Source organism: Takifugu rubripes, chromosome 7 (assembly GCF_901000725.2).
Source record: "Takifugu rubripes chromosome 7, fTakRub1.2, whole genome shotgun sequence".
NCBI classification, from domain to species: domain Eukaryota; kingdom Metazoa; phylum Chordata; class Actinopteri; order Tetraodontiformes; family Tetraodontidae; genus Takifugu; species Takifugu rubripes.
In genome coordinates this window covers 9,505,979-9,524,523 of record NC_042291.1, presented here as the reverse complement: position 1 = coordinate 9,524,523, position 18,545 = coordinate 9,505,979, and the positions used below count along the sequence as shown (strand labels likewise).

Below are 18,545 nucleotides of genomic sequence, written 5' to 3'. Positions count from 1 at the left end.
TGGAGCTTGTGGGGGAGGTTGAGCGCTACCGACTAGATATGGTCGGCCTCACCTCCACACATGGTGTCGGCTCAGGAACCCAAGTCCTCGAGGGGGGTTGGACACTCTTCTACGCTATGGGGCAAATGAAGAGAGGGGAATAAAAAAACAGTCGGCACAGAACCTTCTCTCTCCACAGGTGCAGCACCTATTCTGTTTCAGACAGAGGTCACTGTCACCCCCACTGAGGGGCGGAGGCTGGGATGAAGTGACCGGAGGACAGGACCCTTTCAGTGTCTCTTTAGCTAGACAATGGGTTGTTTCTGCCAGGTTAAATACACACACACACACACACACTGTGCTTCACCTTGTACTGACCTGCTTGCTCTGGTATCTGGTTCACCTGTCCACAAGGTATCTCCTCATCCTGCTGTCAACTCGTTGCTCCCTGTACAACCACACAAACCTGCAAATTTGATGCGCGCCAGCAACTGCAACCCCTTTCTGCTGATCTAACAACAGTTACAAGCACTTAAAATCCAGTTTTGAACTATTCAAAACCAGTTAACTTACAATGAAAGTGGCAAAAAGCAGTTCTATCCAGTAGCATACGACTGGAACATGCAACGTGAGGTTACATTTTGAGTTGATTCGTTGTGTTGCATTTAGGTTGTTCGTGGGTGCCCTTTTCTTCATTTTCTACAAGTGCAGGAATCTGCTGTCACATTACCTGTGCTGATTGATTCCATTATATAGATGCACCCAGCCACCCTGTCAATCACCTGATTTGGGTCATTTTCTTAAATTGTTTGGAACTATAGCATAAATGAATGCACCTTAATGGTCAGTGCTACCTAAAACATGGTGTATGTGGTTGGAGTTGTGAGGAGACACTGTTGCATTCAGGGACAAGTAGCAGTTTGGGAAGAGAAGGAGAGAGATGAGTGATGGAGAGAAGAGCTCGCACAGCCTTCACCTCTGCATGACACCCATCCATCCACCGTCGTAACAGGAGTGCATCAGAGCCGCAGCCAACAAAGGCAGATGGACTGGTTGGAGATCTGCACTCACCACAATAAAAGGTCATTGTGCGCGTGTGCGTGTGTGAGCGAGTGAAAGACGGTCCGCGGTTTGGTCTACTTACCCTCTGTCCCATCATCAAAGGATGCAGGTGAGAGCGGCATTGTGGATCCCGAGTTCTCGGGTTACCTTTTCAAACTCAGCGAGGCCACATCAAAGATGGGGGCGCTCGGGGAGTACAGCGATACACACGGAATCATGAAAAATGCAATGGCATGTGTGCGCACGTGCATTACTCGCACAAAAACACTCAGAGGGAAGAACAAACCCACATGGAGCTTTATCTGCATGGGTCGAGGAATGCATTTGCGCATATGAGCACAAACACAAAGGATATGGGCGTGTTGGGGGCATAAGCATAAATTATGGAACTCATCCTCTTTTGTACTAAGCAGCACTTTGAAGAAATTGGTCTCCTTCCATCACTCAAGCTGTCATACTTGAGTGCCGCATGTCACTCATAGATTGTGCAGCAGCCTGAATCTTCAATACGTCATAGTGGCGCTTCGCCTCCATGAAATGGATGGCGTAGGCCCGTGTGTGCGTAAACAATGTGCATCGGAGCTGCCCCTGCACTGATCCCTCATCTGGCTGATGGAGACAGAAGTAACTACCAGCCAGCTTATCATAATTTAAACACGTCTTTGTTCAAACAAGTGTGCACTTTGTCTGAAGAAGGCCTGTCTGGCATTAGAAAGCCTGTGTAATGTCGCTGCGACAGGATCATTAAGGGAAGAGTGGTTCAAAAAGCTACATGTGCACCCACGGAATTTTACAATTCGCGAGAAGAGAAACTGCACTGTGGGGAACAATGACAGTTTACCGGCAAAACTTAGTCAAGTTCATCTTACAAGCATCTGACTGGGTCCTATCTGCAAGAAGACAGGGATACAGATGTCTAAAAACATAGGTGATATGGCCCAAATACCATTATGTTAACTTTTTTATGTCACGTCTTATTACAGAAATGACCCTTTGCTACAAGGAAAGCTTTGCTCACTCACTACAGCGTGATTAAACTAATGTCCCGCAAGAATAGTAGATCAAATGCATCACTTCCCTTGCAGAGTTTAAGATGTTCCTGCCAGAGAAACTTTATGAATAATCTGGTGTTTCATGTCTATGTGCCCTTGAAAGTAAAACTTGGGAGGCACATATCTGTTTCTGCAGTTATAACAATTTCTGCAGTTATAACAAAAAGTGTGTTAAAGTAAAATGTCCTTTAAAGGGACGGGGGAAAGCTGTACGCAGCTGCAGCGTGTTCCTGCTGTGAGACATGATTTGTGGGTGCTGAGGTAGCATCGGGGCCATCCTCCATGATGTACTCCACACTTTAACCTGATAACTTGTGTTATCAGATCCAACCCCAGACTAGTCTGCATTTCAAGACAAGGAGCGAGCCAATGGTCTTACTGGAGCTCAGAATCTGTTGCCTTTAGTCGGGTTCTGTTTCTTATTTGATGTACGATCGGCAGTTTGTTGTTCTTTTACTGTATTCATCGGTAGGCTGTTCAAACAGTCATGTCGGTGAGGTAACGTTTTAGATGTGGTCACGCAACAAAGCGGCTCGTGTCATTTCGGCACCGCGGAGCTTTGATGCCAGATGGTCCGAATCTGACATCAAAGCAAATCGTCTGTCATTTGTTCCAAAAATATGCCTTTTCAAATGATATGGCCAATGTTGATGACACACTCCCTTTTCTTGCCCCTGTCAGCCTGATGTGCGCTTCTTTGGAGCGTAAGAGGAAACCAGATCAACCCCCCCCTCGACATACACACACACACACACAGTCACTTATAAGAACACGAGACCAGTCATGAAAAGGCCTCAAGGATGGAATCAAAGGTGAGACCACCTCGCTGAGAGGCAACGGTCTAGTTATGCATTGGAAATATATAATGAATAAGTATCATCCTGTAAAGCAAATGTAGTTATATCAAGATTGTGACACTATCTTTTGGATCACTATGGGACCATATCTGTCGGCTGTTGTGTAAATGTTGTCACATGTGTGAGCTGTCATTCCTCATGTCGGAGCTTTGTTAAACCTAATGTGAATGTGCATTCTTGAATTGCCAGCAAGGAATTCCCTGGGCTGGGAAAAAAGAACCTATTGCTCTGCAGAAGCTAATGGGGTCTTAATGACCAAAGTTCTCCCAAAGGTTCTGCATTAAGTGGCAGAAACACGTTTTTCTGCTTATTCATGTTTGTCCCAGCTGCACAGCCTTTGTCTTCATTTTGCTGCCACATGCTGGATGCAAAGTGTTGCGCAGTTTTGTGTTTAAACTGTTACGCAACACAATGGTTCTCTTCACAATTAAGGTTTTTTTTCTCCCCTCACCAATCATCTACCATCAGTTCAGGCCTTCGCACATGCAGTGTAACGGTGAGAAAGCAAATGTCTTTTGCTTTATGAATAATAGAAATACTATTAGTTATTACTCATGACTAATGCTGGCTTGCAAAGCTGAATCAGATGTGCTACATCTAATCCTACACATCTCACCTGCAGACAGAGTGCAGATCTTACAGGGAAGCTTTAAGGTTTAAAACTGAGATGTTCCTCATTCACAACAGAGCCTGACAGCAGATCCAGTAGACTGGGTATAAATCAGCAGGTTGCTCAAAGGCATGTGGCTTAAATCAGTTCAACTTAAACTGAACTGTACCCATCATAAAGCCCTCAAAACGGTATTATATCTTGTATGGTTCTTTAAAATATTACATAGATGCATCTGGAGGAGCAGAGATCCATGATCAGCACAGCCAGTTGGAGGTGCCTTCACACAGAACCTGTTGCCCTCCGACATTGAACTTCCAATCTGGAGGATGACAGAACACTAACAACAAAAAGTCTCTTTTTTTCCCAGACACATCTGCCTGCAGCTGGGTATACATTGTCAATATTTGTGTGGTGATATGTCAACGGTGGAAAAGTGGCGTTCACTTCTGGAAACCTGGCAGTTGGAAGCTGATGCCGCTGGGGGAAAGAATTGAGCGATTGAGGGCCAACAACAACCGCTGCCTCCGGTTCAGCTCGGAGGCTCATAAAATCAGAGAGCATCCCCTGCTCGGCCCTTGCATCCAAGCATTAATTCATCCCCACGTGTCACCTTTTCAACACCACCACTTTAGCAAGAGCTGGCAGCAAATCCGGCCTCGTCTCTTACAGGGCACGCCTGCTTCTTATTAAACTTTTGATTTTCTGCTTTTTTTCCGGGTGTCCCTGGTGACTTTCATAGCACAAATGGCTCCTTTTGAAAATAGGTGTATGGCGTTGAAGACGGAGGAGGCAGACGTGCGCTTGTCAGAGAGGATCGCTGGAGTGGGACCTTTTTCTTGCTTGAAGAATAAATATTTAAATGCATACACTCTTCCAGTACTTTTGCCACACGATATAGGTCTAAATGTGTGAAGTGCGCAACTTTACAGGTTCTCTTTGCTCTCAGCGAGTTTTTTATATCTGATAACTTGAAAGACAATCTGCCAGCAACATTTGAATCTGCTCATGAAAGAGCCAAAAGAATGTCTCAGATCATTGCATGGAAACACATGCAGCTGGTTGCCAGTATAGCGAGAAATGGCACCGATGCACTACCAGCTGCTGGAGTTTACCATGGCTGCCGGTTGGCAAACATCCAACCATCTTTTTTATATCAACTCTGTCTGGAAAGTCCTGATGAGGTGCTAAGTATCTAATAAAGGGTGAGATGTAACACCTTAATCCACCATTGACTTAAACTCTTCATCAGTGGCCAAGAAATGTGTTTAATTTTAAATAGCAGCACAAATGGTCACCTGAACCCCTCATGTTTTAAGTCAAAATAAAGGGTATTGATGATCCTTTTGGACACAACAGCCTTCATATTTTACCAAGACTTATCACGAGGTTGGTAAGTAATGAGTTTACGTTCTTCAACTCAACCACCAGAAGTCATCCACCTCCCATTGTTTGTTACTGGAAGCTTGTGGCTCGGTTAATGAGAAAACGGTCTTGATGGTGGTCTAACTTCAAGATTTTATGGAGGGTTATAATTTGTCAGTTACGTCATCCTTTTCCCCACACTGATACACACACACATGTACACAACACAGAGACGATGCTCCCTATTGTGCTGCTGGAATCAAGAGTCCTCTGGCCTCTTTCCCAAAGGAACTCTCGGCGCGGCGTGGAGCTGGAGGTGATCTGCAGACCGAACTATAAAATAAACAGAGAGCCTGGACCCCCCATTAAAGATGGAAAATCTCTCCAGCACCGTCATACGTTGGAAAACTTGACCTGAAAGCGGCTAATCCATGTGATTTATCAAGTTTGGTAGTAAAAAAAAAATCAGATATTGGGTAAAACACGATTCACTTATAAATCCGAATAAATCTGGTGGGAGATTAAAAATCCTTAGAAGAGCACAGCACTCACTCAGGTACAGTAGCAGGTCTGCAGATGCAGAACCTACACACACTCCTGCAGGCAATTTTGAATCTAGTTTATATCCAAAGGCAGAAAATAAAATAATTATATAGCCAACGTCAATCTCAAAAACATAAATGACAAAATTCTATCTTCATTTACATTGAAACATACGTATTTTACTTTCAGCTCTATGAGTGCTTTGTGTTCTTTCATTTGTAGAAACGAACCTCAATTCAACCTCAATTTGGCTTCAGTATAAGAAAGCCGTGAGCCACCGGTGGGTCTTTTATGGTTTTGTGGCAAATTGTTTATGTGGGTGTTTTTTTCATATGGGGAAAAAAGAAGCATAGCAACATTTGAGTTAAAAATGGAAAGAAGGAAATGAACACTGCTGTTGATAGAATGGGACTGTGTCTGTGCTGATCTGCCCATAATGCTTCATGTTATACAGTACCAACCATTAGGGTCGCTGCTTTAGTGCCGCTTCTGCTGTTTTTCCTGAGGGAACCAAAAGAACATAAACATGTTTACTTTGTCATCCCTTCATGTACAACTCACTGAAAACTTGCGCTTTGCCTCTTTGGCAGCGTTGGACTTTCCCTTGCTGCCCTGCAATATAAAACAAAGTTGTCACAGCTCCGGGCAGCAACGAATGTAACAGCACATGGATGGAAACCAGCGCTGGTTCTGGCCAGTGCCAAACCAAAAAGCTGTATCAACAAGAACCGGCACTACCTCAAATCTACAGGATTTATTTGGTTTCAACTCCACACGTCAAATTACTGGCAATGTATCAAAGCACAGGTTTTTTTGGGGGTTTTTTTATTTTATTTTGATCAAAGCACCTTTATTGGAAAAACCGATGAGGAGAAGATCAAGACTGCACTGGAAAAATCAGTTAAGCTGACATTATGTGACATCGGCCCTGTTTTTTGCTAGAGGAACTAAGTTTCAGTCAGCTACTTTTTACACGTTTCCTGCATTTCATCTACATCTGCTTAAAATTTCTGTTCATCGCTGCGCTTTAATTATAAAGTCAACACATGGTTGACTTTATAAGGAAAGTGTGACCCCAAAAAAGGGTTCAATTATGGCAGCTGCATGATGAGGACTGAAAATCACAGCGAGGATGTGAAGACGCCGAACTCAGAATGAAGAAACAGAATATATACAGCAAACAGATGGAATTATTTTCACTTGTTAGCATTTCCCAGTAACATTTACCTAAACCGAACCAGAGGAAACTGTGGAAAGACAAATTAAGATGGGCTTTGGTGGATTTGATTTAATCTCGGAAAGGAAAGAAAAATTCCTTGACTGCAATCTTGTTTGTTAAAAAAAGAGTTTTTGGAAATGAACCAAAGGGAATTTATGGATCATATACAGTCTCAAACATGGGGGTGGGGATTTTGAGCAAAGAAAAGTAGAGTCATAACATTGTATATATACCTTAGAGCTTTAAAAATGTTATATATTCACGAGAGTACTACTGGAATTATTCTTAAGCCTAATTTTACTGTTGGCATCATCTTCCTCACATCCACTTTTTGTTAAAGGCCAAATATACATGTGTGCTAGTGCAGACACGCAGGAGCTTCAGCCTGATTAGATCACATCTCGACCCCCTGCCTGGAGATCCAGAAGACTGCTGTCCTAATCATGCTTGGGAGTTTAGAGGAGCTCTCCTGATCCATCATCCAGCACAGATTGCACTTTGTCAGAATTCATGTATGTACTCACCTGCACTGGCAGCAGGAGAACATATCTGAGTGTGACGCATGTATCCTGACCCTGACTGATGCTTACCTCCATGGATAAAACATTCCGCTCAGCTAATCTGGAATGACGGTGTTTGAGGCGATCAGCAAAGATGCTTCTTGCACCCGAGGATGCTTGTGAGTGCACGCACGAGCACATTTGCAGGCAAGTACCTCTACAACCCCAATCAGACCCTCCTCGGTAGGCACTGAGGTGCATCTGTGAAATTCTAACCTAGCACAAAGCAACACTCCTCGCTGCCTGGGGGCAGGGGAGTTGGTCCCGAACAACGCCAATTACGTGGGAGAGCGAAAGTCTGAGGGATGCAGAAACCCTGTAACATGGGCCAAAGCTTGTGGACATTAAAGGCCAACTCGAGGACTTGAAATGCAGCCGAGGGCAGTAGTTTGATTGCATGTATGTTAACTGCTGAAATAGTCGTGAGTGCAGAATGGAAGGCTTTAAAAGAAATTTAAATTAAAATGCAGAAACTCTCTCTGCTGCATTTTGCCATGTTTAGATTCTTCCTCTTGCCTCTCCAGCTTGCAAACGTATACAGGACTGCTGAGACTAAAAATGCATGCTTGCTCATTAGTGTAAATGTTGGCACGAGCTCATGCGTGTCCGTATATCCTCGGTGAGAGACTAATAACCAGCGCGGCTCATTTCCAGGAGCAGGAAAATCAGAGCAGGAAGTTATGGAAAAGGAATAAATGGTTGACACATATTGGCTACATCCTCAATGGTTTTGTCGGCCTTGTTAGAGGCATGATTTCGCTCTAATGGTTGCGAGGGTACGAGAGGAAATGTCTCACTACCGTGTTTGCCATTTTGGCTGCACGTGCATGCCTTCTTGGCACGTAAAAGTAATTAAAAAGGGGTGTGAGTAAGCCATCCAGCGGTTTCATTTCGTTAATGAAGAACAGGACTGACAACCGCAAGACGCTATTAATACACGCAAATGCTTCAATGCTACGCCTTTTTATGTACATACAGTAAAGTGTAATGACCCTATAAATACACACAGACACAAACATGCAGCTTTGTTAAATCAACAATGCATGTGTGAAGTGCTCTAGAGGACTCAAGGGTCACATGCTGGGAAAAACAACAGGAAATGAAGGAAACCGCACAGTGGGACGTCCTTGGGTTTATTTAAAGCAAAGCACGAGCAATCTGGCACTCGGTTTCTATTCTGTGATAAAGCCTCTGATGCTGTCAAACACGGCTGCTGGTGGACTGTGGATAGGTGGAGGAAGGACGTAGATGGACGTTGTGTGACAAGCCGTTCAGTCACCCCCTTTACTTCCGGGGCCAACAACCCTCACCACTTCCAGAGGAGGGTGTGTGGTCGGAGCGAGCCTGCACTTTCTCAGCCGCAGCTCTATCACTTCAAAAGTTTAGCCCTTGAACTGTTTGTTTACAGGCTGCACATTGATTATATGGCAGAAATCAAAGACTGGAGGCTCCAGCCATGGAACACACAGCTCAAACAGGAACTCTCCTTATCGCTCTGGTGGATAATTCAAACGCTTCCTCTGCTCGAGGCCGTCATCTAGTGGCTCTGCCTTCAACAGTACTCAAGGGTAAAAAAAAAAAGGTGTCATTGTGTTGCTGTATCCATCACTGCAGTGTCAAACGCTCCCTTTCCTCATCTTCCCCTTTGATTCTCTGCTTGGATTGAGTTTCACACAGCTGTGAGAGGTGGGAGCGCTGCACTGATTTGTGGCACTCTAATGACTCTCCCTTTGCTCTTCTCCTCCCAGGCACTAGATAACGGCTTTCACCTCTCCTCCAGTCACAGCTGAGAGGTTGCAGGGGGCTTCCCGGACTGGATGGGGGCAGCAGGGGTGACCCGAGGGTGAGAAGGAGGCGGGAGGGGGTGCTCACAGGTGCCCAGACTCCTTTGGTTATCAACAGGTGCGGTCCACCTGCATCACTAGCATGTGTATGTGTGGGCTGGGCGCCATTAAGCATTTCTCTCTCACCATCACACCCTACCCACACGCACACATCAACAGATACATACTTATGTGTACATTCCACAGTTCCACATGCACACCTCTGAGAATGTGTCGGTGTCACAGGTTACAGATCACCTGCTATCCAGACAGCAGATGTACAAAACATTTCAGAGGACCTGGTCAATGTCACAGGTCTGACTCACCTGCGCGAGCCATTCACAAACACACACTCCTTTTTATTATGGGTTAAAAGGTGATTTTGTAGCAGTCGTAAGCCAGCCAACGTGGCAAAAAAGCATTTATTTGATTCTTTTAAACATAATCATAAAACCAGAATTCTTCTGCAAAAAGAGGGGTTTTCTGTCGAGGGTTCCAGCTGATTCAGCAACTTTAGGGTCACTTACAGACAGAAGGGAGTTCGCTCGGTAACCATTGTTCCAAAACACTGGATTTCTACTCCCACTTTGAGAGAAATTAAGTCTGTATGTGACAGACGGAGGTAGAGGTGGGACAGATGAGGTGAGTGGGAGGAACTACAGCGGCGGTAAGAGGAGACCGACATGTAACATCTAAAGTAGAAATAATGGACACATGTAGAGTTCTCTCACGACAAGTATCACTGCAGGCAGATGACTCTGGCTGATCTGATCGCCATTTACAATTTAATCAAACGCCACCGAATTACACCTGGAAAACGTTGTTCTGCGTCCTGGCGTCTGTTTTAAAACAAAACCAGATCTCTCGAGTACAGTCATGCATTGCATACACACAAACACGACTTCCACCACGTCTGGATTCCATTAGCTGGTGCAGAGGAGCCGTCCTCCAACCCCCCCTCCATAATTACTGTCTACATGCGACTGCAAAGGGAGAGCACAGATTATGGCTGCAGAATATTGTGGCACAACACATTGATAGATGTGTAGCAGTAAAGCTACCAGCTGCAGCATAAACATGGTTGTATATATGGCAGCAAATAGAGTAAATCTGATCAGGCTATTAAGAGAGATAAGTCTTTAATGACAAGCGGGGTAAACCCCAAAATCTAACACTAATGGACTCATTTGATGGGAAAACACAAACGAGCTCTGTGGGAACTGTAAACAGGGCGCACCGCAAACGATGGCGAGCCGCCTCTCACGTGACGCATCCTGTGACTCTCCCCCCCGTGAAGGAGGGCAAACATGGAAGTGTCGTGGCAAGCCGGAGACTCGACCGGTAAACACAGCGACAGGGGTAGTGTACATAAAGGCCCGCCGCTTCCCTCTCAAGTGATGAATAATGAGCCAGGAAACGAGTAAACTGCGGTCGGAAAAGAAGAAAAGCTGCTGAGTAACTGTAGCGGTGCGGTGAGGCAGGGATGCCCTGGCGCTGCAGCGCTTCCCCTGCACGGGGAGATCCGTGACATGCCGCCACAAAGGAGGCCAGCGCCATACGTTCTTCATAATGAATTGACTTTAGAGTCCAAAATCCTCCATTTTGGTTCAAGTACAGGCAAACTAAAGATGTTCGCAGAAGGATTTAACTTATAACAAATCATACAAGGAAATACGTTCAATGTGTTTAATTGTAAACTAAGCACAGGCGTTAAAAAAAATCCAACTTGTAAAAGTAGAAAGATTAAAACTGGGGGAAGAAAAAGCACACTATGTTACCATTTTACAGACAATAACAATGTTTTTCCTTGCCATATTAACTTTTTCTTCGGCTTTGTTTAAGTGAACCCTCCATTGACGTCTGGTTTGCTCTCCTGTCTGCCGCCCTTCTTGTTGATACCACTAAAATACTTCTCCCTGAAGGCGTTGTGTCCCTGGTAGGGCCAAGACCATGGCTCTGCAAGATGAATCAGGCCGTCTACATCCTGTGAGGAGAGAATGAAGGAATAATGAACTCTACACACACATACCGCACACACAGAACAAGAGGGTGCTGAACCTTCCTAAACACAATTAAAGAAGCACATGAGTCTCCTGCCAATAACAGTACACAGGGAGCAAAGTTTGGACATTATAAATAGACTGCAAAAAGGAAGCAAGTGAAAAAGGTTTGTGGCCTGTGAAGTGGCCAAGGTGAGGATCGGCAACACCAGATCTAGCCCTGGTTCTGAAAGGTGAGGAAATCCCACTCCAGGAGAGAGAAAAGTGACTGACAGGTGGACTACTGACGGGTCACGAAGTGTACATGGGAGTGAGACAAGAGGATGAACAGATGAACAGGGTGGGATGGTTGGACTCGATCTTAAAATAAGTTGCTGAGCATCCCAGAGGAGCTCAGATCAGAGCTGTTGCTGCTTTACATTAAGAGGAGATCTTTGGAGCATCTGGCCACGATGCTACCTGGAGATCTCCCTGGGGGAAGGAGGGTGGTGCAATCCCCCACAGACCTGACATGTTGGAGGGGTTGTATTTCACATCTGGTTCAGAATAAGAGAAGAGCTAAAGGAGATGAGAGGATGGTCTCTAGGCAGACCGACTTCTAGTGTTGCCCCTTTGACCCCGACACAGGTTACACCAACGAAGACAACACAAAAGCCGAGACACTGGTATTTGCAAACAATTTCAAAGGCAGATTGTAATGTAACAAACTGCATAATAATAAGAACACACACTTCTACTCTCGTCAGAACTAAGAACTGCTGACGTATGAGTATGTTTTTGTATTATAAAATTCCACCTTTCTTAATAAAATAACTCTTTCACCAGCATCCTGATAAAATTTGCAATCCAGATTTACAGCTTGTTAAAAGGGTGCTAGGAGAAAAATAAGGTAATAAAAGAAGCAGCCGACGTTTGGTTTCCTCCTCCAAAAGAACTGCATAAAAAACTGTGTTCATGACATCAGACATCAGAGGCAGAAGAAGCGGCGCTCCTCGTTTCCAATGGATCATCAAATCCTGTGAGACGAGGACGACATCCTGTTGTTTGAATGCTTTTTTCCATATTTGCACATTCAAAATACAGTACAACCTGTATAATAGCTGTGAACTGTTATGTGAACGGTTATGGATCTGATGGCTTATGCAGTTTTCTTTGGCTTCGGTGCAGCCGATGGTCAGTGGAGGCCCAACGGGAGGAAGACAAATAATGAGGTGAGCCGAGCTGGAAGTGATGACTCCGGCGTGGGGCCTGTAATTTGTCCGAAACACCTCACTTTTGCTTGCTGGTGCTGCCAGCCAGACTGGAAAGAAGACCGACTACATGACCGCAACCCCAGATTTATTAAGGAAATGGTGAAAATGGCCCCTCAGCCATCTTTCGCCAACCACCAAACAGCTACATGCAGTATTAAACTAGACAAATTAGTAATTATGGCCACCACAAGCAAAGGCCGAACCATAAATAAGGAAACGTAAAGTTGTAAAGTTGTTTTCCTGATAATCGTTAAAAAAGGGAAACATTTTCTTCAATAAGCCTGGACCTAACCACACACACACACACACACACACACACACACACACACACTTACCCCACCCAGACAGACAGGCACCATCAACGCCTTTGTCAAGTGAAATAAAAAACACACATGTGCATGTGCAATCTATAGATTCTGGAGCATAACACATAGCTACATGGTAACATATACAAACATCACTGTCTGGATGACACAATAAAAAAAACTAGAATAAAGGGCAAATGCGTGGATTCATTTTACCATCATATGTTTCCTGCTCGTGCTCATAGAAAAGATTAAACATTCTATATTGTGCACAGGTCGGTAAGGAGCACTGATGATGATTTTGTTGACAATAGAGCCACAGAACGACACAAGCGAGAAGTTATGGGTAGAACAAATGAGACCACGCAGTTGATTTCGGAGCCGTGCGCATGATGAATGACAGTAAGTGTTCCGTTATTGCTAAAATAGATTGGAAAAAGCGAATGCACAGACCTCAGGCTCCTTGATCTTCTCCATTGTAATGAGGCGTCGCGATGTGTGGCTGGAGAGCGTCTGCTCACAGTTACTGATGAGCTGGAGGCAGGGGTGAAGCGGTATCATCTCCTCGCTGTACCTGACAAATTCACACTTGGTTATTTATCAGTCAGTAAATAACATCAGTCAGTATTTATACAGAAAAAAGTGAGATAGAGTGGCAAACAGGGAATATTTCACCAGACACAACAGCAAAGAAACGAAGCCCCAGATTAATCCAGGAAGGCAGGTTAGATCTGGATGTGATCCTATGCAGAATAAACTGCTGTTAAACAGGACAAAGATGCACATGTGAAAACATGGTGACCCAAGCAAAGCTGCATATCTAGATGGGTTTTTCCACTTCTCCCACATTCAAGATATTAACATCTAAACAACAGCAGAAGAGGTTCCAGCACAGCAGCCTTTTCCAGCTCCCTAAATGGCAACTGTCTGTTGTGGTTTATACCATTTCATCCAAACAGCTGCTCTACAAATCGTGCCTTCCTTTCTGCTGGTGCGCAGGACACCAAACAATAGACAACACTGAACAGTGTTTCAGAACAGTGACCTCAAAGAGCAAAAGGTGTCAGGGGCTGCAGAACAGCTGTTTTAGCAGGAAAACCTCAAAACACCTGCACTGTTATTCAAACACTGTTATTCAGTCAGGTGTTAACACCCGCTGGAATGAAACAGCGCTACAATAAAAAACACTGGAAAGCTGAGAAGCAGGACAGGGTGATGGAAACTATGGTTGCCAATTTTCTGGACTCCCGCTGAATATTGTGTAAATGTTTTATCTTCACAGTGGGTACCTTGAATGTTGTTAAGTAAAAAGATTTAAATATGAGGGGTTTTAAATTAAAGCTATTTATTCTTATCAAAATGAGATAGGCTTAAAGTAGTTTTAAATGGATTATAATTGTGAAAGGCTTTCGTTTGTTGCATCAGTCTGCCCCCTACTGTCATCTGGTGGGAAGTGCTACAGAAATAAAGCCTTAAACTGTAAATGAGTTAAATAGGTGCTATTAATTTATGAATCAGTGCTCAGTTTCTAGCCTGAATTCATTGACACGTTAAAGAAGAGCAATTATTGTAGCAAAGGTTTAGCACAGGACTGATTAAAAACAGCCAACCGTTAATCAGAAAACAGCTGAAATTTGTTGTGAGATGTGCAGCTTTTCAATGTTGTTGGTTGTGGAGACCATTCTGAGGCTCTTTCACCATCAAGCCAATAAAAATTTAATTTTTCTTATGGTACTCACTCTGGACGGTAGATGGGTAGCCAGTAGACGAGTCTCCCTCCTCGGACCAGGTGGTGAGCAGAGAAGTTTAAAAGATCGGTGAAGATGTCGCTCAGGTGGTAGGCCTGTGAGACGGAAACGTGGGACTCTACAAAGCTGGGCAGAAAAAAATGGATTTTCAGGCGTTTCTTCAAGAACACAACGGCTGAATTGAGCAGAAGGTAAACTTACGTCCCATCGGGAGTTTTAAAATTGTCTTTATGGGAGCCTGTTCTCCTTGTGGACTCACGGATGCCATATGGAGCTGGAAAGAATAGCCACATCATACCAAAACTAGCACACGCGTCACAAGTCTTCACATTCGTCACCTACGATCGGTAATGATGGCATCGAATACAGCAGCCATCCGCCACACAGACTTGGACGCATCAGACACCATGACATCTAGATACAGATTTTCTGTCCCATACTGTCGCAGGTTGGCTCTTATGTTCTCATCAGGGCCGCGCCACTTCTGGTTTTTACGACTCGACCTACCTGAAAGACATAGAAACAAATGATTTAAAAAAAATGAATCCAAATAAAATTACCATTGAAGCCAACCAACCTTTGCCATGAATAGTGTTGTAATCGATATCTGCTCCACAGACGTAGGCACCAAACTGCGAGCATGCTATTAACAGACTCCCTGAAACACAAAGAGCCAAAAATGTGAAAGTATTTACTGACACATTCCCCAAAGATCCATGCACATGTGTGCAAAAGTAAAACAGGAGATTCTCACCTGTGCCAACAAAAGGATCAAACACAAAGTCATTCTTTTTTACTTTAGCGTGATTGGACATAATAAGTGACAGGCCAGCATCCATACTGGTGTTCCCTATGAAGTGTCGGTTCTTCACGCTGTGTGAACGAATGAGTTCACGCTGTCCATCTGCTATCTGGTGGAGAAGCATGTGTCAAACTAAAGGTTGGAGTTGAATAATTGTCATATGATAAGACAAACAATGAATTATAACTAACCCATCGGCCAAAGTAGATGTAATCTGGATGCTCTGGGATGTTGTTGGGGTCTGAGCCGTAGTCTTCCAACAAACAGAAGACATGCTGAGGGTTTTTAAGGCTTACTGTACCTTCAAAAGGTAGATACTCCAATGCCTGATAAGAGAATCAAAACCACTTATTTCACACAGACACAACACTTGCACATTTAGAAAGATACACATAAATACGCACATCGATCCGTTTTATTCGATCAGCAAATGCCAGAGTTTTGTTAAAAGTATAGACGTTGATTCGGTAAGTCGATCCTTTCTGCATAAATGGCAGCTGTAGAAGAACAGGGGGAAGAGGGGAGACAGACATCAGATTCTGTTTGTTGTTTGAAATAGCAAAGAAGGTTATATAGCGAGCTAACTTGACAAACCATTCTCTCTGGCGGGTAGCTCAAGAGGGATGTTCTGAGGTCACCATGCGTCTTCCCGTGGCCCCATAGTTCAAAAGCAGATCTGAAATTATTTTAAATTCTGAACCATGGCGTGAAGAAAACCCTAGCAACTAAACAAGGAATGTTTTGTGAATAATGAATAATGTATGCTCTTCAAGAAAAAAAAAAGAAGCTTACTTTGCACAGACAGATCTGGCCATGACTCCACAGATGTCTTCTTCAGTCAAGCCGCCGAGGCACCAAAAAGGAGACTAAAAACAGCAGGAGGTGTGAGAAACTGTGACGAGCACCAATGACCACAACTGAACTGCTGCATTGCATTTGGAATTAAATGACAAATTTTGAACTCTAACGGGTACAAACGTTTTGTCTGAAGTTTTCCCCTGGCTGGAATGTTTTTCCTCTAAGGCAGAGTAAGGACAAAATTTCCTGCAATTACAAGCAAATGAAAATTATATGGAGAATCTTGATGAGGCAGTTGAGTGATGGAAAATCTTAAGATCTAGACAAACCAGATGTTGGCAAAAAACAACGTGTGTGTGTGTGTGTGTGTGTGTGTGTGTGTGTGTGTGTGTGTGTGTGTGTATACATATACATATACATACACACACAGACAGAGAGAGAGAGAGATGGAAGACAGGAAAGGTTTAGGTAAGGAAAAATCTTGAGAACATTGATTATGCAAATTAGCATGTCATCGTCAGATAAAGTCTGTCTATAATAAAAATCAATTCCATTTTTACAATCGGAAGAAAATACCAATACCGTCAAAGAAAGACCTTAATATAACTCTTTCACGAGACGCGCAGTTGACTTTTCTGTTTCCGTGAGCACGTAAAAAGCTGACGATGCATATTAAAAACTTTTTTTTTCATCTATAAGAATAATGTCAGCACATACATGGAGGTTTTTATATACACTAATACGTAGGTTGATATTTATGTTTACCGGCAACCTGAAGTCCAGGTTATCATGGGCTAGATGTAAGAGATACTGGAGGCATGAACGATTGCAGGCGGTCGCCATTTTTAGATGCAGCCTGAAAACACGTCCGACTGGAAATCGGAACTTAATACACAGTACCGCCTTGTGGGCAAAAAAATACCAAAAACTGAATGTTACATGTATGTATGTATGTATGTATGTATGTATGTATGTATGTATGTATGTATGTATGTATGTATGTATGTATGTATGTATGTATGTATGTATGTATACACATAGCTGCACCTTGTAATACTGGCTGCAGCTTGTAATAGTGTAATACTGGCTATTCATCATCATCGCATGAGTCTAAAAATTCGAACACATATAAATTATGTGTGTGTATATGTAAACATTTATTATCATTATGTCGCTGTTCTGAATAAATGTGAGACAAAAGAAAACTACTTTTACGCAAGAGAACGTAAAAGGTGAGTCAAAGAGCTCATATTCCCACAATGCCTAGCGCGCATATGAACTTTTTAATACTCCCCCCGTCCCAGATGCAACAGCGTATCTATGCATGCGTATAGGTATCGCTTTTGTAAGTATACAATAATTACCATCTCATTTTTGCATGTGGGCAAGCAATGCTTTTGTAGTATAACCATAAGTAAAGATCATCGACCGACGAATAGGATAACCGTGATGCGTTCCAGGACAGTAGTACACTCTTGATTCTTTTCAGATCGTATAAATCTTTCGCCTTTTACTAAAGATTTCCGTGGAGAGGATCAACAAGAGTATGTCTCAATTTTTTGATGCCCTGCGTAATGCGGGGCTTCCTGAACATGTTGAAGAAAAAAATGGCTTAAATAATTACCGTAGCAAATAAAGCTTATTCACAAAATCATCCTGAAATCTGGGCGATAACGACTCAATGACAACGTTTTTAAATGTTTGACAAAACGGACCCATTTTAAGATGTGTTTGTTGAATTTAATCTCCTCACAACGTCATCCAAGGCTTTCCATCTTCAGATTCATGGGCGGCTGACGAAAAGTGTTGCAACAAGCGGCAGTTTCTCTCTTTACTGTGACTTGATCGAAGTACTGTATAGTGTGTTTGCGTGCTCGCACACTTTCTGTTTCTCGTTTCCTTTTCTTTCTGGATATCGCGTTATTCTCTATTTAAGTAGTGATCATCAGTAACGACATTCTGCACAGACGTGAGACAAAGTAAAACTACTTTAAAGCACGAGAACGTGGAGGCGTGTCCAGGGTAGCCGTTCCACAATTTTCCCACAATTCCTAGCACACGCATTCAGTTCGTAGTTTTCTATTTTTCTGATTATTTTTCTTTTTGCATTACTCCATGAATAACCGAACACCAAAGTTATACCTTTGTAACCATCTATTTATTACTAGTGATTCCATATGGTAAACAGGCAGAAATACGTTAACTCTGATACCATAAGTAAAGATCATTAACCAAAGAGTTGGGTGATCATGATGCGTTTGCTTACATCAGTACACTCTTGATTCTTTTCAGATCGTATAAATCTTTCGCCTTTTACTAAAGATTTCCGTGGAGAGGATCAACAAGAGTATGTCTCAATTTTTTGATGCCCTGTGTAATGCGGGGCTTTCTTAATTTGTTAAATAATAATATAAAGCATTAACTCCAATGATTGCGTAAATACCTGTGGCTCGCTGCAATTCAATTTCAGTGGTCAAGATTCACATCTGTTCCGCCACAATCTACTCCAACCACATTTATTGCTACTACGCAGGATTTTCTCTTCTCAAAAATGGTGCAATGAAACGAT

The 18,545-nt window shown here is 43.3% G+C and overlaps 1 protein-coding gene and 2 non-coding genes across 5 annotated transcripts; 2 read left to right on the top strand and 1 right to left on the bottom strand.

Moving 5' to 3' along the window:
* Window positions 1-10,192: 10,192 nt before the first annotated feature.
* On the bottom strand, window positions 10,193-17,959 carry trmt11 (tRNA methyltransferase 11 homolog). 3 transcript variants are annotated; one of them, XM_029838167.1, is made up of 13 exons: window positions 17,692-17,959; window positions 16,157-16,222; window positions 15,971-16,044; window positions 15,773-15,854; window positions 15,583-15,675; window positions 15,370-15,504; window positions 15,131-15,287; window positions 14,954-15,034; window positions 14,719-14,883; window positions 14,578-14,650; window positions 14,368-14,502; window positions 13,082-13,202; window positions 10,193-11,054 (listed from the first exon to the last, which is right to left on the bottom strand). In XM_029838167.1, the coding sequence occupies exons 3-13, from the start codon at window positions 15,991-15,993 to the stop codon at window positions 10,908-10,910; spliced, it is 1,212 nt and encodes a 403-aa protein (XP_029694027.1). In that variant the 5' UTR covers window positions 15,994-16,044; window positions 16,157-16,222; window positions 17,692-17,959; the 3' UTR covers window positions 10,193-10,907.
* Window positions 17,446-17,560, top strand: LOC115250573 (U5 spliceosomal RNA). Its single transcript, XR_003889143.1, has one exon. It is a non-coding gene; the product is annotated as a U5 spliceosomal RNA (small nuclear RNA).
* Window positions 17,960-18,248: 289 nt separating the features above from the next.
* On the top strand, window positions 18,249-18,363 carry LOC115250567 (U5 spliceosomal RNA). Its single transcript, XR_003889138.1, has one exon. It is a non-coding gene; the product is annotated as a U5 spliceosomal RNA (small nuclear RNA).
* The last annotated feature ends 182 nt before the right edge of the window (window positions 18,364-18,545 follow it).

Excerpts from the sequence above, each read along its gene's own strand:
- trmt11 (XM_011605351.2), bottom strand. The coding sequence starts at position 16,819 with ATGGCGACCGCCTGCAATCGTTCATGCCTCCAGTATCTCTTACATCTA. Across the intron at positions 16,223-16,741 it reads ACCTGGACTTCAGGTTGCCG|GAAATTTTGTCCTTACTCTG; the intron begins GTAAACATAAAT and ends TTGTAATTGCAG. Across the intron at positions 14,651-14,718 it reads CGATGCCATCATTACCGATC|CTCCATATGGCATCCGTGAG; the intron begins GTAGGTGACGAA and ends TATTCTTTCCAG.